At 38.9% G+C, this 21,193-nt stretch overlaps 1 protein-coding gene across 3 annotated transcripts in view; it reads left to right on the top strand.

The window, feature by feature from the left end:
* Positions 1 to 18,494, top strand: part of LOC107590146 (myoD family inhibitor-like) — a 44,077-nt gene extending 25,583 nt beyond the window's left edge. For 2 of the 3 annotated variants that reach the window (XM_016278756.1, XM_016278755.1), the window contains 3 exons: positions 2,780 to 2,920; positions 16,571 to 16,837; positions 16,976 to 18,494. In XM_016278756.1, the coding sequence (XP_016134242.1) occupies positions 2,780 to 2,920; positions 16,571 to 16,837; positions 16,976 to 17,229 (662 nt within the window). In that variant the 3' untranslated portion in view covers positions 17,230 to 18,494. The remainder of the gene's footprint in view (positions 1 to 2,779; positions 2,921 to 16,570; positions 16,838 to 16,975) is intronic. The other variant, XM_016278757.1, reaches the window with a different exon arrangement.
* Positions 18,495 to 21,193: the final 2,699 nt, after the last annotated feature.

Raw genomic sequence — 21,193 nt, 5'->3', positions numbered from 1 at the left:
TGTTATATACCCTTTGTTGGCAATGACAGAGGTCAAACGTTTTCTGTAAGTCTTCACACACTGTTGCTGGTATTTTGGCCCATTCCTCCATGCAGATCTCCTCTAGAGCAGTAATGTTTTGGGGCTGTCGCTGGGCAACACGGATTTTCAACTCCCTCCAAAGATTTTCTATGGGGTTGAGATCTGGAGACTGGCTAGGCCACTCCAGGACCTTGAAATTCTTCTTACGAAGCCACTCCTTCGTTGCCTGGGCGGTGTGTTTGGGATCATTGTCATGCTGAAAGACCCAGCCACGTTTCATCTTCAATGCCTTTGCTGATGGAAGGAGGTTTTCACTCAAAATCTCTCGATACATGGCCCCATTCATTCTTTCGTTTACATGGATCAGTCGTCCTGGTCCCTTTGCAGAAAAATAGCCCCAAAGCATGATGTTTCCACCCCCATGCTTCACAGTAGGTATGGTGTTCTTTGGATGCAACTCAGCATTCTTTCTCCTCAAGTTGAGTTTTTACCAAAAAGTTTTATTTTGGTTTCATCTGACCATATGGCATTCTCCCAATCCTCTTCTGGATCATTCAAATGCTCTCTAGCAAACTTCAGACGTGCCTGGACATGTACTGGCTTAAGCAGGGGGACACGTCTGGCACTGCAGGATTTGAGTCCCTGGCGGCGCGGTGTTACTGATGGTAACCCCGTGTGGTTCTGGGATTTTTGCTCACAGTTCTTGTGATCATTTTGACCCCACGGGGTGAGATCTTGCGTGGAGCCCCAGATCGAGGGAGATTATCAGCGGTCTTGTATGTCTTCCATTTTCTAATAATTGCTCCCACAGTTGATTTCTTCACACCAAGCTGCTTACCTATTGCAGATTCAGTCTTCCCAGCCTGGTGCAGGTCTACAATTTTGTTTCTGGTGTCCTTTGACAGCTCTTTGGTCTTGGCCATGGTGGAGTTTGGAGTGTGACTGTTTGAGGTTGTGGACAGGTGTCTTTTATACTGATAACAAGTTCAAACAGATGCCATTAATACAGGTAACGAGTGGAGGACAGAGGAGCCTCTTAAAGAAGAAGTTACAGGTCTGTGAGAGCCAGAAATCTTGCTTGTTTGTAGGTGACCAAATACTTATTTTACCGAGGAATTTACCAATTAATTCTTTAAAAATCCTACAATGTGATTTTCTGGATTTTTTTTCTCATTTTGTCTCTCATAGTTGAGGTATACCTATGATGAAAATTACAGGCCTCTCTCATCTTTTTAAGTGGGAGAACTTGCACAATTGGTGGCTGACTAAATACTTTTTTGCCCCACTGTACTGCCCAGGGGCCTGCACAGAACCACGAGATGCTTTGAGACCTCAGCAGGCAAAGTGGCAAGGGATATTTGTGCTGCTGGCATGAAGTGTTGCAAACAAGCTGTACTTTTATTTGTCGTTGAGGAGGAGAGAATGTTGACATTTCTGTGAGCTATGCGCTCAGGCCCTGACAATTTGTCTGTTGTTGGAGTTTTGGTTGAGGAAATGGGGGATGGAAGCCCCTCGTGAGTCGACTTGGTTTGCCTGCTCAGAGGTGAAAGAGTTTAGTAGAGAAAATAAATAAGAGCATATGGTTACAGTTCTGTCAGCAGCTAGATCTGTCTGATACTGATAGGTCAAGATCCCTGTCACTCAAACTCGGCTCTCTCCCTTTTATTTCTCTTTCTGGCTCTCTTTCACCAAGGTCAAGGAATTTCATTTTTAATTTAAAAACTACATGTTCAAAAGTACATGTATAAAATTATTTTATTTTTTTAAACTAAGCAATATATATATTTTTTAAATAGACTAGTCTGTGGTTTGCTTGAACAACTAGTAAAATAATTGGTCATGAAGCTTTCTATAATCAGGTTGGTTTGACATGTTTTTAGTAGTTTACAAATTGTTTATGAACTAGTTTACACTCAAAAACAGTGCAAGATGCTATGCAATGGCAAAAATACATCCATTTGAATGCTTTACAGATCTAAAACAATCTGAGAGGGTTTTACCATGCGAAACTCCTAATAGCCCTTTGTGGATGGCTAATCAATTGTTGTCAGTCTTGACCCTGCTAAGGTAATATATTTAAAAAGTAATCCTCTTGTCGACAAAATTAGAGATTTAGAAAAAGGAATAGAAATCCCTAAACACAATCACTCAAAAAAGGTAGAAACTGGAGTCTGCCAAAATCCAGTAAAGCAAAACGAGGCAGAGAGTCACTAAAGGAAATAAACAGAGAGCAGTGGACTGATGTTCCACAGGAGATGCTGTGTGTTTATCAGACAGCGAGTAAAGCCCAGCTGGCTTCCATTTGGGTAGGTATGGGCCAGAGGCCAGGATGGAGCAGAGCTCAGTTGCACTCAGCTCAGCTAAACAGCGCTTCTCCTCGCTAAGACCCAGTCCTGACCCTCTTTGATGTCATGCTGCTTTAGCCTCCTCAGACAGCCCTGTATAATTACCAGGCCACATAATAAGACCACTTGGCTCTAGCTCTAACTTACAAAACACGCACACACAAACACATGCTGCTGACCACATGAATGTGTTTTCTCAGATACGTGAGCACAGCGTGCATGCAAAGTGATGATCTAGCAAAATAGCTGGTGCAAATATAAACACATTTCTAAACTGAGCATCCACATTGTACTGTTGTTGCATCAAGACAATTTAGAAATCGATATGAAAGCAAAGCTCTGTGTAATCTCTGTGTAACTTTTCTTTTCTTTCTCTCTCCTCTTGTGTTTGTGTTTGTGTTTTTTGGCCTCAGAAGGGAATAAAACCGGTGAGCAGACAGCACAGGATTCAAACACCCCACCCATGGAAAAGACAGGAGACGTGGAGAATGGCAACAACAACAACAGCTTGTCCCAATTGGACCTCACTAGCACTTCTGGCAAAAGCATAACATGTAAGCATGAAACAATTGGACTATGTTACCGAGCAGCCCTTTACAGTTTGTTTGTACTTGGTCTGTCTGTTTCATTTTTATAGAAGCAGATGAAATGATGAGGAAATTACGACTGATGACACTGACCAGAGGGACAGAGATGTTAAGGTCACTGTTATAAAAGAATCTGGGTCTTGATTAGGATTTGATCCTAAATTCTATGCATTTCATCCTATGTCGAGAGAGGAACAAATGGGTATTTATAAAGACAAAAAACTGATGTGAAAATTTTCTTATGCGTATACCAACTAAAGAGCATGCATACAAACGTTTTGGGTTCCAACATTGTTTATTAAAATGTATACAAATGTAAAGACAAATAGACACAATATATGAATATCACAATATGCATTAACATTATTACATGCATAAATGAACAACTGCTCTGTAATAATAATCACAATTGCCTTTTTATTTCTCACTATTCAGACTTTTTCTGGAAATTCTGACCAAAAAGAAAGAAAGAGAGAAAGAAACGCCCAAATTGTGAGATATAAACTTAATAAGGAATAAATTGTCTGAATTGCAAGAAAAAAGGTAATCTTTTTTTGTTCCATGGCAGAGAGATGGAAATTCAGAATTCAGGGGAAAAAAGTCAATTGTGAAAAAATCATAAAAAAGGTTTAAATTAAAACTTTATACAAGCTTATATCTCCTAATTCTGACTATTTTTCTCAGAATTGCGAGCTCATTTTTTTCGTAATTACGTCACAATTTCATTTAGCTTCAAGTCCGCATGAAATCAAAATTTACAATATTTATTTTGTTAGCGCACATTGCTAGTCTTAAGGTCAACAATTAATCCATGCAAGTTAATCCTCTGAAAATATTTTTTTTTTTGGTAATCTTTAATCAAAATCTGATCATTTACTTCCGCTCTGGAATGTTGTTCCTTCTCTGATGACATCAGTTTGACGGCTTGGGCAGAATATGCTTAACCACGCCCCTCCGACCATTAGTTTGCTGTGAGTGAGAGATGAGAGGAGGAGCGCAAAAATAAAACCCCAGCCTCTACTCAATATTCCGTTTCAGTTGGAAATATGTAACCATACTGAAATAAAGTTGGCAGCAACTTCCAGTTCACATGGACTTATAATTTAAAATGAACTGCGATTTATGAAGTAGGGTGCATTTAGGAAAATCTTTTGTCTGTTTGTTTTATGTTTTATGAGTTTGTTCCTAAATTTGGGTTTGTCAGTGAAATCTTTTTGTTTTGCTGTATTTATAGGACATTAGAGAGACAGGAAATGATGTGGGGAATGGGATCAGGGTTTGAAGTCGCCCATTTATGAGGGCCTCATCTCAATAGCTCAGAGCAAGTGCGCTAACTACAGGGCCACGTCTCTGGCTGATCTTGAGCAACGAATGTTCTGGAGATGAAGCAGTGACGTGTACCGGTGCTAAGGAGTCTGTGGTGTGTCTGTGACTGTGTAGATATAGACTGGGTGTGTACTAGTCAGTAGGCTGTGAGTAAGTCCTCTGACTAAGGGGTAGGTTGTTGATATGTCCTGTTACTGAGTCACACAACACCAGTCCCCTCGGGGACAGCTTACTCACCCATAACCTGGAATAACTACATACACATAATGAGCACATTGACTAATCACACACTCAGCTGTGTTTGTTTTTATCTACAGCTCTGTGTATTAAACACATATGTAAAATGGTAGAGCAAAAATATTACTGAACCCAGACATTGATTCACTTTGGCAAGACAATGACAGAGGCTCTCATGTCAGCTGAAGTTGGTTAAGAGCTCCGTGAAATGGCCCACACTTGCTTTATTTAACAACCGAGATTTGATATTTTTGGAGGTAGCTGCTATTGTTGTGATGTTGCCTTGGTTACAGTGCCAGGTGAGTTATAACACTGTGCTTTTGGCAGTCAGCACCAACTTTCTTACTGCTCTCCAAAGCATATATAGGTGATAGTGTTTCATAGTCTTTCAGCTTACTTTTCACATGAAACATGGGCTTTTGGGTTTATATGATGTCAATTTATTTGAAGTATAATAGGGCTGAGTGGTATATATGAGCAGTATCACACGATTAGCAGTCCGCTATGGCTGTATATTGGCACGGCTGTGATTTCCATTTTTTTAAAATAGACTTTATCTTTATTAACACAAAAATGTAATTTATTAAAAATTAAAGTGGATTTGGGCATCCTCTGTTACACTCGCTGTGAGAAATACTGCAAGCAGAGTGACACAGATGGTGAAACTGTTGGAGTTCTGTTATCACTAGAATATCACACTCTTATCAGTCAATCAGATTAGAGGACCAGAAAGAACTGTTGTATAAACCAGTATATACCATGCAATGGTAGAAATGTGTGACTAGTAGAGATTTTGCTGTAGCCTGGAAGATGTATGTTCGAATGACCAAACATGGATGGTGCTAATGTACAGCGTAGAACATGCCTCAAAACAAGTAGCCTTAATATGAGAATCTGTTCTTAAGGGATGTTGAATTTCATATTATTGCTTATGTATGGTGCGAGTGTAAAGTGTGAGGTATATTCTTTAAATTGATTCTTTACAACCATTTTATTTTAGTAAGGAGCTTCAATGAAGTTAGTAAGAAGCTTTTGAAAGAAGTCTCTTATGCTCACCAAGGCTGCATTTATTTGATCAAATATTCAAAATAAGCATTGTGAAATATTGCAGTTTGTTAAATTTTAAAGTGTCATTTATTCCTGTGATGGCAAGGCTGAATTATCATCAGCCATTACTCCAGTCTTCAGTGTCACATGATCCTTCAGAAAAAAATGTTTGGACTTGTCAATATGTCTTTAATGTCACTTTTAATAAATTTAATACATCCTTCCTGAATAAAAATATTAATTTATTTAAAAAAAAAAAAACTTACTGAACTTAAACAGTACTGTATAAAACAGCTAATATTTCACATTTGCATTTAAACTCAAAGGCATGATCTGTAAATGTTGGCTATTTCCACAGATGGCTAAATGCAGGCTTCTTTAAAAGAAGTCATCAAAGCCGAGCCTTAGCCCCACTGCACTGGTACTTTTACAGTTATTGCTGGGAAAAAAAGCTGACTGTGACTTCCTGTAAGTGTTATTCCATGATGAATAAATAGATCCATGCAGGACCCCAATGAGACAGCCGTGAGCGTGTTTGCACACTGTCACAGGTTATGTGAAACTTACTGAGAATAAGTATGCTTAGGACAGGCCTTCACTGTGTGTGTGGTAGGTGAGGTCGTGCTCTGGTTGTCCAGTCTGAGCCCGTGCGCTGACACATTCCAGACACCTACTGCTGCTTATTTACAGGAATAATTGTGCTGGGGCGGCTATAGCTGAGCTCTGCAGCCATTTCCTCTCTCACGTTCACCTCCTCCTGGAGACCATTACAGTACATCTGAGCATATGACCAGCTAAACTTTATCTAGCAGGAAACCAAGGCACCGACTAAAAACAAAATTGGTTGTGGTGGTTGCAAGTACCGTGACTGGAATTCTTGTGGAGACTTTGAGAGCGGAAAGGCTTGTAACATGATCTCATTGTCTCTTTACAGTCTAGCAACAGTTAATTTAGAAAAATTATGTTCACAAAAATTAAATGATCTTGAAGGCATGTGTTTAATAGGCATGTGGAAGCCAGGTGATCATGCTAACCTGGTGGACGTTGACTGCTCATATGGCAATGATACTGAATGTTTGCCCACTTCCACAAATCTGTCACACTTTAGTGTGTCTTAATGTGTAGATTCGGTGTGACTGTATGACATTACCTGTCTAAAAGTTCCCAGTAATGAGCTTGCCAGGGTGCAGTGTAGACTCTCTACAGGCTGATTTGTGTAAACGCTTGGCCCCAGCATTGAGGTGTTTAAGACCCCGCAAAGACCCAGCGTTCCGCGTCAGTATGAAGAAAACATAAAAAGGAGATTATGCATCCTGCATTTCTTGGCTCGTCTCTTGCACATTTTTTAAAATGCCCATAAAAATGACAGCGTTACGATTGCATAACAGAACGGACAAAATGTACAACTCCTCAACCTCAATTTTTTTCCCTGCAAATGTGTCTCCCTTGATGCGTGTGGTTTTATTTGCAGATGGACCCGTGAGATGTGCCTATTTGGGACTCGTAAAATGTTGAACACTATTGCATCATCTGCTTTATAAGAAGTGTGCAATCCTTTATGGGTCCGTATGTGCTTTGAGGCATGCGGTTGCTTATTTATCTTTTGTTTTATTTGATTTTTGCATATATATAAAAGATGTGCTTCTCAATAGTGATGTAACAAGTTTTATTTTGTGCAGAAATCAGCAACTTTGGTTGAAAACAAAAGGGAAGTTTCAGCCAGGTTCAAATGCTCCAGTTCAAGGCAATGATGTCATGGATGTTGCATGCGTGTCTAGACTGAATGCCTTTGACAGTCTGAGAGTGCAGAAAATGCTGTTAAATTCACTTTTTTACTTTGGATATGTGTCTAGTGTGAGTGAGAAGTAATAAAAGAGAGTGAGAACATGGGTTCAGCTTCAGGTCCTCTAGCAGTCTGTGTTGATGTCATGTAAGTGAAGATTGCTTTTACAAAACCATTTGCTGTTTGCCTTTTTAAAAAATGCTCACTCATATTACTCAATGTTTTAGGGCGTAAAAAGGTTAGTACTTATAGATTTTTTTTCTGAGCTTAATATCCAATGTTTGCATTAATACACTTGATTCAAGTACCCTTTCAGTCGGTCACTCTCGACGTCACGTCGGATGACCGACGAAATTGGGATCTCGCTTAGAGGGACCAATCTACTTCGAGTGTAAACTAAACGAGCCAATGCACATTGGCATGCGATTATTGCATCCAGCTGCTGCTGATCACAGCGTGAGTATAAGTAGGCAGCAGATGCAGTGCATATTCAGCTTTTTGCTTCGGAGCCGAGCGATCACATGGTTCTGCTCCTGACTACTCTACTGAGAGAAGAAGACTGAATAAGTTCAGCGCGCTCTTAGAGAGCTCTTCGTGTTGGCGGACGGTGCTTCAGCGGTGGTGGTTTCCCGTGTTGAGTGGGTTGCACACATCAGGCTGCACTACCCCCTGTTTGTGTTGCAGATGATCATCTCCCCTGTGCGCCTCAGCACGCTAAAAGAGCTTTTTCCCCTAAAAGAGCAATTTGGGGTGCGTCTTTTTAAAGACAAAGTTGCGTGGCAAACTTGACGTTACGTCTTTGTAAAGACGATGTGGGTCTTGCTATAGACAACGTATCACCCGGGCGTTTTTGGATGTGGTCGTTACCTGGCGCTGGGTTATGGTCACGATCGCTGCCTCTCGTGGATGGCCCACTGGATAGTGGATGCCATCACCCTGGCTTATCAGGCACAGGGTGTGCCCTGCCTGCTCAGGTTGTGGGCTCACTCAACTAGAAGTGTTGCATCCTCCTGGGCGCTGGCTCGTGGCGCCTCGCTGTCGGATATCTGTAGAGCTGCAGGCTGGGCTACCCCTAACACATTCACCAGATTTTATAGCCTTCGTGTGGAGGCGGTATGCTCCTGTTTTCTTACCTCAAATGGGTAGAAGCACTGAGGGGCCCCGGCTTCGGGTCCCAATTTCGTCGGTCATCCGACGTGACGTCGAGAGTGACCGACTTAAAGGGAACGTCTCGGTTACGTATGGTAACCCTCGTTCCCTGAAGGAGGGAACAGAGGCGTCACGTCCCGTCGCCACAGCTCCTGTACCACCGCTGAGCGTCCGGGTCACCGGCTCGGCTCCTCAGCGAAAACCTGAATATGCGCTGCATCTGCTGTCTACTTATACTAACGCTGTGATCAGCAGCAGCTGGATGCAATAATCGCATGCTAATGTGCATTGGCTCGTTTAGTTTACACTCGAAGTAGATTGGTCCCTCTAAGCGAGATCCCAATTTCGTCGGTCATCCGACGTGACGTCTCCGTTCCCTCCCTCAGGGAACGAGGGTTACCATACGTAACCGAGACGGTCTGGTTAATATATTAACAGTCTTGAAAAAAAAATTTTTTATGAGTATGAGACTAATTGGTCTTAAGAAAGTCCTTCAGTAACATTTGCATAAGGCAAGAGACAGGTCTGTCCACTGGCCTGAAATTCTCTCATTGGCCTTGGGCCACTGGGTCATCCTTATTTATGAGCCATGGGATGAATTTAAAGACATGACTTTTCTCTAAAAGCCAATTAGCCGAATCTACCTATGACATCTGGTTTTAAACTCACCCTGTGTGATGCAATTACATAATGACTGTAATCAGTACTGGCTGTCTAGACTGTTGTGTTTGTGCATCAGTACACTCACTCTTACACTCTTATCAGCAGGAGCACTTCAAGATATTTGTTTTATCAAGGGATTCAACTGTAATATTACGAAGCTACGAGAATACATTTTGTATGCAAAGAAAACAAATAACAACTTTATTCAACAATTTGTCTGCTCCACGTCACCCTGGTGCCATTTTGGAGAATATCCACTGAAACCAAACTGCGTATGCTATTCTGTGTCAGCTGCGTTTAGACAAAGTATTATCGAAGCTTCGTAATATTATGGTTGAACCCCTGATTCTTATATAGAGAACATTTCATGGAACAACAAACCAATATTTATACTGTCACAAAAAAATAACACAGACACTGTCATACAGAGACAATGTCATGCAACAACAAATCTGACCATTGTGACATGAAAAAACAGCACTGCCATATCGAGAACATTTCATGGTTCAACAATATTTATATGCTCTGTCTTTGTGCTAAAGCATTTATTAGTAAACTTTTGTCTGCTTTGTGAGAACATGATGACTGTAATCAGTACTGGCTGTGTAGACTGTTGTGTTTGTGCATTAGTACCCTCACTCTTACACTCTTATCAGCAGGAGCACTTCAAGATATTTATTTTATCAATGTGTTTCCTCTGAATCGATCACATGACCATACCGCTCTTCTGATTGTCAGAACGCCAGCTAGGAAAATGATGACCGGGGAGGTCCATATACTGTATAAACGGGGAAAACGGCTTCTGGGATGGCTTGATAAAAATTGAATTTGGTCAAAGAATAGTCTCATTGCATATCCCACCGCTCTCAGTCCCATTCTGGCCCTTTCAGTGAATTATTCAGCTTCAGCAGGGCTTAAAGCTCAGTTCCTGTGTCTCACTCATCACATCATCTATTATCACTGTTCAGATGGGCCGGCATCAGGGGAAATAAATGACTTAAAGGAAGAGGGGAAAATGCTGGCTTAAATTACAGCTTTAAAATTCCCTGATTAGAGTCTTCATCGCTGGAGATTGTCATTGAAATGAGCTCAGGCAGAACGGGATTAAAGACAACTTGGTCTCTCTTGTGAACCTACTGTATGCTGTATGTTTTGTTTGAGGCCACCCTGTAAAATCTGGTCTGCTTCTCAAAGAGCCGTATCATTTATCCCTTGCCACATTTAGATGTTTTCTTTTTCTTTTCAGTTTTACCGACAACAGACGTCCTTGTTTAAAAAGTAGGGGATTTCCTTCTCACTGGTGTGAAGATATGGTGCTTTTATTTGCACCATCTGTCCTACACATAGGTATTCTTTATTTATTTATTTTTGCTCTTGAAGCTGTCACGTGTTTGTGTTTTCATTTTGTATTAATGAAAAAATGCTGACTCACTGGCTTCTGTGGCCCTGTGGGTTTTAAACAGAAGGTAGTGTTACTCACGGCTGTTTGGGGCAGTGGGGTCTTTAAATGAGGTGTTACGGGAAGTCTGGGGCCCTGGGCAGGGAATTTAAGATGAAATAATGCAGCTGACGTCTGGGGGTCTCAGGGGCCCAGAGAGGCGCATGTTCAGATGATATAGTGGGTCCTGAGTGGTTCTGCACACCTAGAGAAACTTGACATCTCAGGGCTGAATTGTGCATTTTAGACAGAATGGGCGATGCTGAGAGCTGTTGATCCATGTGCTTCATGGATGATTTAGGAAAATATATAATTTTATTTTTAAAAATGAAATATACTTACAATTTTTTACAAGCAACCTGAAGATGATTCACCCCTTGTCTGAATGTCCTCACCCACAGATTAGTTCAGACTGTAGTGTAATGCACCAATGAACTATTATTTTAGCAGCAGAAGACTATTTAAAGACGAGAGACCTTCAGTAAAGCCTCTTCTAAAGAGAACGGTTTCCTCTGTGATTTACTTCCTGTCATTTGTCATCAGCTTCACATCCACACATCCATTTCTTAACACTCTCATTCTGTCCACCTCTCCCTTTTTTCTGGTGTTCTGTGTTTTTTGGGTGCATGGTAAATAATGAAAGCTGATTCAATTGATAGTAGGCGGACAGCCAGTCTCTTCCAGTATCGTATATGTGTATATGAATTTTGTTCTGGATATGAGAGCACAAGACGTGTCGTAGTTGGCCCTCTGATTTTCAGCAGAGAAACTTCTGGCTTCTGTAGAAATTTCTGTCTTTCTGGCAGATGCCCAGGAGACCGACTGACGCTGCCTGTTTACTGCCCTAAACACAAATGCGCACAAACAAAGTAACATCCCAGAGTAAAATACCTCATCCAAAAACTGCAGCACAGGATAACACAAATATGCCCCAGTGTTATTGTGGATTCAATTGCTGACCATCAACTTTCCAAAAAAATGCCCAGTGGTCTTTAAATATGTTTACACCCTTTAACCGCGTGTGCACTTTTATTGGTCAAAAAAGTTTGAAATGCTGTGGGTGTAACTCAAGCAGTGTACAATACAGTGCTGTTCTGAGAGCCACTAATGCATCTATTTAACCTTGAAATGGGCACTTTGAAAGCAAGTTCAGATGAGTCAAAGTGAAAACAATGTGTTTTTGTGAAACTCTTTCCTAAGAGTAAAATGTTTCATTTTTCTTTGGCTGGATTTGAAAAGCCATTGTGTTATTTTCTAACAAGTTTAATTTTTCATCTTCTCACTGAGCCACTCTGTGTAAAGACACCTAGTCTTACCCTTACAAAAGAGTGGAACTTTCATTTCATACAGTAGCCTTCATGGAGTGCTTGGCATTCACACTTAAATGCATTTATGCATTGTTATAAGAGTACTTGAGTTTTAGTGTCTATTGTTTTACTTTGCAAACACTCCTACAGCAATATCCAGATATTTATTGAACATTACTAAGTGGAACTACAAAGCATTTGTACCCTTAGTTCAAAACATATTTGTACTTTATTTTTATTTTTATTTTTATCTTGTATCTTTATTTTATTTATTTTTTTATATGTGTACCTTCATCTCTGTGAGATGCACATCAGGGATTTTGTGTTTAAAGACATCGGTGGTAAATAATAAACACATTATCTGTTATCAACATAATGTTTTGAATTAATGTTACAGAAAGAATCTCTTATGCTCACCTAAGGCTGCATTTATTTGATCACAAATACAGTAAAAACAGTAATACTGTGAAATAGTATTGCAGTTTAAAATAACTGTTTTCTATCTTAACCTAAAATGTTCAGTAATTTATTCCTGTGATGGCAAAGCTGAATTTTCAGCAGCCATTACTCCAGTCTTCTTCTTCTAATAATAATAATAATAATAATAAAAAACATTATTATTTGTGAATATTTTGTTTTTAAAGTATTTTATTTTCAGGATTTCTTGATAAATAGAAAGTTCAAAAGAACAGCATCTATTCGAAATATTTTTTTAACATTTTAAATGTCTTTACTCACTTTTGATCAGTTGAGCAGTAAATTTATTATTATTTTTAAACATCTTAGTTTCCCCATACTTTTGAATGGTAGTGTATATTGTAGATGTGCTGTGAACCTCTCCAGCAGCTGGTGGGGATGTAGATGACGTATTTCAGGTTTATTGTCTTTGTCTCTGTGTATGAAAGAATCACAAAGAATCACACATCACAGCTTCAAATGTCAGATGTAAATCCATGAATCCATTTCTGAAGGGCTGATCCTCCAACTAGAGCTGGCAAGCTCAAGATCATACACATTAAAGCCTGGCAAACAACGGGGGTGGAAGTTCATTATAAACACCCCGCCATTCCTACACCAAACATATGGACTCAAGGGTGATGTTTAACTGCTTGAAAGAAGGAACTGCTTTCACTTCTAAAGAAATGCTGGCTTTTAGTCTTTTCGTAGACTCTGACATTTAATGCACTTCATATGAAGTTATCTTTTTTCTTCTTCTTCTTTATTACAAACCGAACATCTGGAGTAATGTTTGAAACGGAAAAATATCCAATCAGAGTGAATTTCCTTGCGGTCTGACCTCGGCCAGGCTCCAACACCAGCACGCTGTGGGCATGTGTCCGCTCAGCCATTATCTAATGTAGCTGATTGCCAGTTCTGTCTTCTAGACCTTCGAACGTCAGACTCTGTGAATAGAACGAGGTGTGTTTGTGTATGTTTTTCCTGGACTCTATCAAGTCCACATGCCTCCACATGGGCACCAGACATCTTCCTATGAACTCTGGCTCTCTTAATATTCCCTTCAGTCGTTTCTCATATGACCTGATACATGCGTTAAGGTCAAGAAAATGTTTAGTGCAGCAATATGATGGGATTAAATACTATCATCATTCACAAAAAAATATAACAAAACATTTAACGTAAAAGGTCCATTTAGCCTTTCTCTGATTTGGGGGTTTATTTCCTTTGGCTCTGAAGGTCTGCATTTCACATAGTTTTTCTTTCTTCCAGAATAATTAGTCTTTTGCGGTGCTCAAGAGTAAAATATACGAAGTGCTGTAGACTGCTTGCCAACGTCAACTCCATGAGCAGTTTGTGGAGGAACACTAGAACATTTGTAGGCTGTAAACTCACAGGGAGACGGTGTCTGAACTTCAGAACGCCAAACGTTTGGCCTCATCCTCACACCCAGTCTAAAAAGACTGACGTTTTAATCATAACGTTAGTCGTAACTTAGCTGATATGCCTCTTCTTTTGTTTTCATTACCTTGATCAGGCTGCACTGTGGCGTATCGTTGTACGCACTCTTTTGTTTTCGATGGCAGCCTACGTGAATTGTGGTCTGCTTTTCAAACAGTTGTCCACCATACGGTGCCCAGATTCAAGAGCTTAATTGAGTATTTGTTTAATCAGTGCCTGTGCTCGAAACAAAGCATTTATTTTTAATTAGAGCCGAAAAAATGTTTCTGACTTTTACGAGAAATTCAAATTAAAGAGAGTGGCTGAAGTCAGAAAGTTTACAGATACCGTATTCTCCAGAAAATAAGTTGCACCTGATTGTCACATTGTATTATTATATTCAGAAATAATGTAAAATGCCAAGAATTATAAAAGAATAAATAAAAGAAATATTTACAAACACTATAAACCATTTAGTTCCCCTTACTCCACAACAAATCCTTTGAATTTAATGGTCTTTAGAACAAAACAGGAATGGTAATTATAAGTATAAAACAAACATAAATTATAGTGGCATTCATATGAACAGCGGTTATCATAAATGGCAGGTGTAAACTAATTTATTTCAAATGAAACTACCGGCATGTGGGAAATATGCTATACAAATAAACTTGGGTTCACGCACCACTTCCATTTATCTCTCATTAATTCAATTGTATAGGTCACTTTGGAATATGTTACAGCATGTTTCAGAGGAAGAAAAAAATCTTGACATCCTATGTTCAAGACTCTTTACTGTAGAGCTTGATTATTGCTATAATCGTATTTTAGCATAATCGTAATATGTTAAAATAATAATATATTGCTATAATCGTATCGAGTATTTGGACCCCTAGACATCTGTGGTTTTATTTAGGTTTCATTTTCGAGGCACACAGTAATGTGCTTGATTTGTGTATGTTGTCTTGTCATTTGCTCTCTGTGGGAAACGAAGCATAGCGGTGATCTCATATTGTTTGTTTGTTCCTTTGTGTACTCTTCCTGCAACTCTGAAGCAATAATATGCAAATCCATTCTGGTCTCTTGATCTCAGTTTATTAATTCCTGTTTCTTTTGTTTGTTTGCTTGTCTGTTTGTTTTGGACTGTTTCTCTTTGGTCCTTTGAAGCTGGTTGGGGGGAAAGCCATCATACTGAAATGATACACAACCAAAAATGAAAGGAAACATTCAGAGTAAACAAACAGTAGAAGAGACAGATGAACATGATAGAATAACTAAGACAGTGAATCTGAAATCATGAGCCGTATCATTGTGTCTAGTCATAGTCAAGCACCAAGCGGATATTGTAAACACATGTGCTTTTCCCGTCAGGACCCCTGTCCCTACTGAATGCTGAAGGCTCTTTCCCAGAAACAAACTCTACTTTGGCATAAATCTCAGTCAGTCTTGCCCTTGTTTCCTCCTGTGGTTGACCTGTTGAAAACACTAGGACTGGGAGATAAATTGAATTTGCTGGTTTTGTTGGTGATTTATAAAATTAAGCAACATGTGCTTTTTATATACTCATTAAGTTTCCTAAAACCTTGTTAGACTAGTTTTGTGATCTGACAGATGTTTTAATAGTCTCTGATTTAAAGTAGCAAAAAAGTTCAAACTTTTCAATTAATAAAAAATTTGTCTTCACCAATTTATAACTCAATATATATATATATATATATATATATATATATATATACAGTATATAAATATATATATGTGTGTGTGTGTAATATTTTTTAATAATAAGTTAGTAAAAGATATAATCAGTTAAATGTTTTATAAATACTGTAAAGTTAATGTTAAAATATGAACTGTTAAAAGTGTAAATTCAGAAATATTGAGATACACACTACTGTTCAAAAGTTTGGAATTAGTACGATTTTTTTAAATAAATGTATAGTTTTTCTTCAGCAACAATGTATTAGAATGACCAAAAGAAACAATAAATTAAATAAATAATAATAATAATAATGTATTATGGTTTCCACAAAAATATTAGGCATAACAGCTGTTTTCATCTCTGATAACAATAAAGGTTTTTGACCACTAAATCAGCATATTAGAATGACTTCTGAAGGATCATGTGACACTGAAGAGTAATGGCTTCTGAAAATTGCTTTGCCATCACAGGAATAATTACTGTTGTTACTTTACTTGTTACTTATTTGTTCAAATGCATGCAGCCTGTGCCTTAGGCTGGCCACAATAAAAGGCCATTCTAAAATGTGCAGTTTTATCACAAAGCACGCCTTTTGTGTACATATAAAAAGTCTTAGATCTTTGAGTTCAGCTCATGAAAAATGGGGGCAAAAACAAAAGTGTTGCGTTTATAATTTTGTTCAGTGTATATACACACACACACTGTGTATTCTTGACTTTCTATAACTTTCTATAAGATTTACTATGAAGACCTAATTACAAAAAATTGTAGCACACTACCTCTCCCTTTCTGTACAGTGGGATCTTTAAGTAAGGTTCTTGGGTATTACACAAGAATCTGCCCGAGGCCCTTTTTTGGAAGTTGATTGGTCCACGTGAGGAAACGGCTAATTCCATTAGAAGAAACAAGATGCTAACTAAGTTTACTAGCCACAAATATGCAGCTGCTGTTTTTCTTTTACACATCCTCAGGCTGCAAAAGGAGAATAATTACACAGCAGCAAAAAAGCTGATATAAAACCCAGCTATAACTTTGCTCACCTTTTTGTTTGTTTTCTCTCTCTCTCTCTCAGATCAACCTCAGGCACGGTCTACGCCCATACACCCCGCGCTGCCTAATTCAGCCAAATCGGCGGCGCTGCTGCGGAGAGACAGCAAGCCACACAGCAATGGGGTCAGAAACGGAACCTTTTCACGAGCCGCCTCGTCATCCTCCTCGTCTTCATCCACAGCCCATAAAAACCCCAAGAAACTGCAGTCGAACCCATCCATCAACAGTCAGAGAAGCAAAGGAAGCTCCAAATCCAACAGCTCCCAGATCCCCACAGAGGCCCAGGATGGTGAGTCAGACCTCACTGCACATTAGCCCTGATTGTTTGTACACACTTTCTTTCATTTTCAGGAAGTTTGATGGACGCAGATAAACATCCCTAGACAGTGATGTTTTAGTTGTGACTAACTATCTGTGCTTCATCCAGATTGCTGTGTCCACTGCATCCTGGCCTGTCTGTTCTGCGAGTTCCTCACACTGTGCAACATCATGCTGGACTGCGCCACATGCGGCTCCTGCGCATCAGACGACTCGTGCTTCTGCTGCTGCTGCGCTTCAGAGGAATGTGGCGACTGCGACCTGCCCTGTGACATGGACTGCGGCATCATCGACGCGTGCTGCGAGTCTGCAGACTGTCTGGAGATCTGCATGGAGTGCTGCGGGCTGTGCTTCTCCTCCTGAGACTCCTGTAGGGGGCGCTGCCTCTTTCACTGATTTGGGACCTGACATCTGATGATCTGGAGTTGTGAGTTAGCTTTCTTTTGAACTGTCTTACTAGGAGAAGGGTTAGTCATCCTACACTAGAGGTGTTATTCTGCAGTCGTCTTTATACATATGAACTCTTTCTGGGCTGGTTTCTGCTTAAAATCTTTTGTTAAGTCTGCATTGCATGATGCGGAATACAAATACATCCCAAAGACTTAAGAGGCCACTGAGAAAAGCCAAAAAACGTTCAAAAATTTCAGTGTTTGTTAGTTATTTCAAATCGTCTTAGTGCCAAACTTTTAATAAATATTGATATTGATAAATTGATAAATGCACAATCCACAGCCATCCAGTGGTTTAGGAATTTCGCAATGATGCACACCATAAAAGAGCTTGAATTGCAACTCAGATCTGTTGTCTCCTAAAAAGGAATAAATATCCAAAGATCACATACACAATCAAAACTACCACTATTTTGCAATGTTAATCCCAAATATCACCTCTCCATATGCACACTTACTGTAGTACACTGGTGTAGTCCATTGAGGATTACAAAAGCCATAAACTGTGAGTGTGAAACTCATAGATGTATGCGAGTGGGAGAAAGACGTGTGTATTTAATATATGGTGCCATACTACAGTTGTATCATAGATTGTATATAAACGTGAAAAGAATCCTGTCACTCTCTACACTTGGTCCTGTGATGTTCTTATTCTCACTCTTTCACTCATCAGTCAATCAATCTTCTTATATACTGGAATATTATACTGTAAGCGGTTGTGAATTGCTCCGTATTTTTTCCAATGTGAAATATCTGTTTCGTAATTCCAATACTTTCCATTTAAATCAGTTGTGTGTGAATCTAAATGTTAAATGTATGTATCTACCTATTGTTTTAGTGTTAGCAGTATTATTTCATCCTTTCAAAAAAAAAAACAGGATTCCTTACTGTCTACATCTAGAGCAACACATGACTTCAACACCCCATAATCCAAACCATAAACCGTACATAATCATCTCACAGAATGATGGTAAAAAGCAGTGCATTGATTTGAATTGTTTACATTTTAAGGACACATCTCTATGCTTGCTTGGAGGTAGACAGGATACGTTTTTAACTGGACAAGACTGTACAGCAATGGAATAAAAGAACAGGATAAAAGAAATCTATTACTGTTATATTTGGTGTTTTTTATAGCAAAGAATCCCATTGTCTGGTATTCAAACCCCAAAATGTATCCAAGGCAATGGTTTGCATTATTTAAATTGAGTTAAATTTTATTTTATTATTAATTAAAATGTTAAAAAAAAACTAAAAATAAAGATGTACAACATTAAGCTGTCACCATATTTTTGAGTTTAATTACAACACAAGTACCAGAAGCACATAAAAAAACAGCAAGCCGCACAGCTTTGGAGTCAAAAAGGTTGAGAACCACTGATCTAAGGTCCTTTCATGCTGAGAAATACATTTGTTCTCTAAACAACGTCTGCTTTATTTGCTCATAACTGAATCACATCATCCACACTGGCATCTTGTTAGCATTTGTTCCGTATAATCCTCATATTTTCGTCTTATTTTGCAATTAGCCTTGTGAAGTTGTGTGTTAAAGAGGGCTGCTTGGACAGGCATTGCCTCCAACCTCATTTCTGTTGCCCAAGAAAGTTCTGTGAGGCTTGGGCAACAGAAAACAGTGTGGTTTAATAGGCTCTTAAAGGGCTGCCAAAGTTGTTGAAGAGGAATGTCTGTTCGAGGCAACAGTGCAGTGTGATAAGACCTTCTCTGTTACATATCTTGTTCACTTTGCCGCTCTCTCTCTCCCTCAGTTTTTGTCTCTATTTTAAGTCTATGGTCTATAAATATGGTCATAGCCGGTTGTGGGTGGTAGATTCTATCCCTGGTTGAGTCTTAACCACACACATCTATAGATAGGGAGTTGACCGTTTTAACCTGGTGGTCAGAACAGTTCTGGTCTCTAAATGTTTGCGTGAACAGAGGGTCGATTCAGGGGAGGGGAGAGGTTAAACACATTCTCCAACATCTGCATCTGTTTTTAAGACTCCAGTGTCTTCATATACAATGCATCTGTGCAGTTTCTCGTTTTCTCACGAGCGTATTCATACTCGGACACAAATCCCATCCAGATATTCTCACAATTCAGCAACAGAGGACAAGTGGCTTTTGAATATTAACTGTGAAATTACAAAGAGCGTATTATAATGGAGGTGAAGAGGTCACCAGCTGTGATGAAAACCATAGATTAATAACCCTGATGTGAAAACGCCACTGGCCTCAAGCTCCGATAAAATTCTACTTTTCTTTCCTTCCAGAAGTCACAAAGACGCCAAACAGAAGACATAGTGTCTGTTTTATTAATGCAGGGGTCAACAGAGGGCAACAGCAGCCATATTTCGATTGTTTTTCCAAGTAGTCCAGTTCATGCTGCTAGTTTGACTGTTCTAGGAGAGTGAAAAAAACCCTTGGCGACTTTAAATAAGTCATAATCAAGGGATAGCTTGCATGCTTTACCTCATTTTTAAAGAATTTAGAAAATCACATGCACATTTGCAACTCTGGTTTTTCTGATAAAAATGTGATTGCCATTTAAAAAGCCATTTTTATTAATATTATTACTGAATAAAAGTATTAAACATCAATAAATATTACTATTGTAATATTTCACTGTAAAAAAAATTGTTTACTCATTTTATTTGATTAAAATATAACCCTAACTCAAACTCTAAAGTTACTCAGCTTGTTTGTAGGGCCCAAAAATTACAGTAGTAATATTTGTTATTTTGTTGAATATTTATTTAGTAGTAGGAGTAGTAAAAATAAATAAATAATATTAAACAAATTAATAAATATTGCTACTGTAACGTTTCACTGTAAAAATAAATAAATAAATAAAAATAATATATATATATATAAGAAAATATACAAGATAAATGTAGTAGTAGTACTACTACTACTACTAATAATAATAATAATTTAAATTTACTTAACAGTAAAATTACAAAATTTTGCCAGAAAACTGCAGGCAGGGAACATAATAATAATAATTTTACTTTACTTAACAGTAAAATTACAAAATTTTGTCAGAAAACTGCAGGGAGCCTAATAATAATAATAATAATAATTTTATTTTACTTAACAGTAAAATTACAAAATTTTGTCAGAAAACGACAAGGAGCCTAATTATAACAATTATAATTATATAATTAATGAGCCGGATAATGAGCTGCTCGCGTGTAAATGAACACAGTGCTGCGCTTCACTCTGAAACACGCAGCACACATACAAGTACAGGCTTCACAGTTTGATTATTGCATTATGTTGTAACGCAATTTCAGTTTTGTTTCGATTAATCATGCAGCCCTAGTTTTGCGTGTTTGTGAAGTCTTCAGAGGACACTGGAATGCTTACTTGCTTTCAAACAATGGTCTCCTTATTACTTGCATGGTTCATCCAAACCAAACTGGATCAAAAAGAGGAATGATTGGTTTTACTTAATGCATCCGGCCTCGCTAATCAAACGAACTGCAAATGTATGTCTAAGAGATTAGAATAAACATTTTGCTGAGGGAGTGGGTATATTCCGAATGTAACATAATATATTGGTCAGGTTCTTTTGGTTTTTCTTAATGAGGACGGCTCTCAATCGACCACATCTCTCTATTTGGATTTCACTAATACCAAAAGGTTGAGGGCTGCCCGTGGTCTTATGCTCATTTTGTGGAATCTGTGCACATGTACTGTACATGCACAACTACAGTCACACATACCACCCACCCACACACACACACACACACACACGCAGAGGGATCAGTGCTGCAGAGGCCTGGTGAGTCACCAGATATGTGGGACCAGAGCCAGTTGCTTTCTCTACAGTGCAACATCTTGTCCTCCCACAGTAAAAGAGCTGGCTTACACACTCC

The sequence above is a fragment of the Sinocyclocheilus grahami genome, unplaced genomic scaffold (genome assembly GCF_001515645.1).
Source record: "Sinocyclocheilus grahami isolate Dianchi unplaced genomic scaffold, SAMN03320097.WGS_v1.1 scaffold125.1, whole genome shotgun sequence".
NCBI classification, from domain to species: Eukaryota; Metazoa; Chordata; class Actinopteri; order Cypriniformes; family Cyprinidae; genus Sinocyclocheilus; species Sinocyclocheilus grahami.
This window is presented reverse-complemented; position numbering and strand designations above follow the sequence as displayed.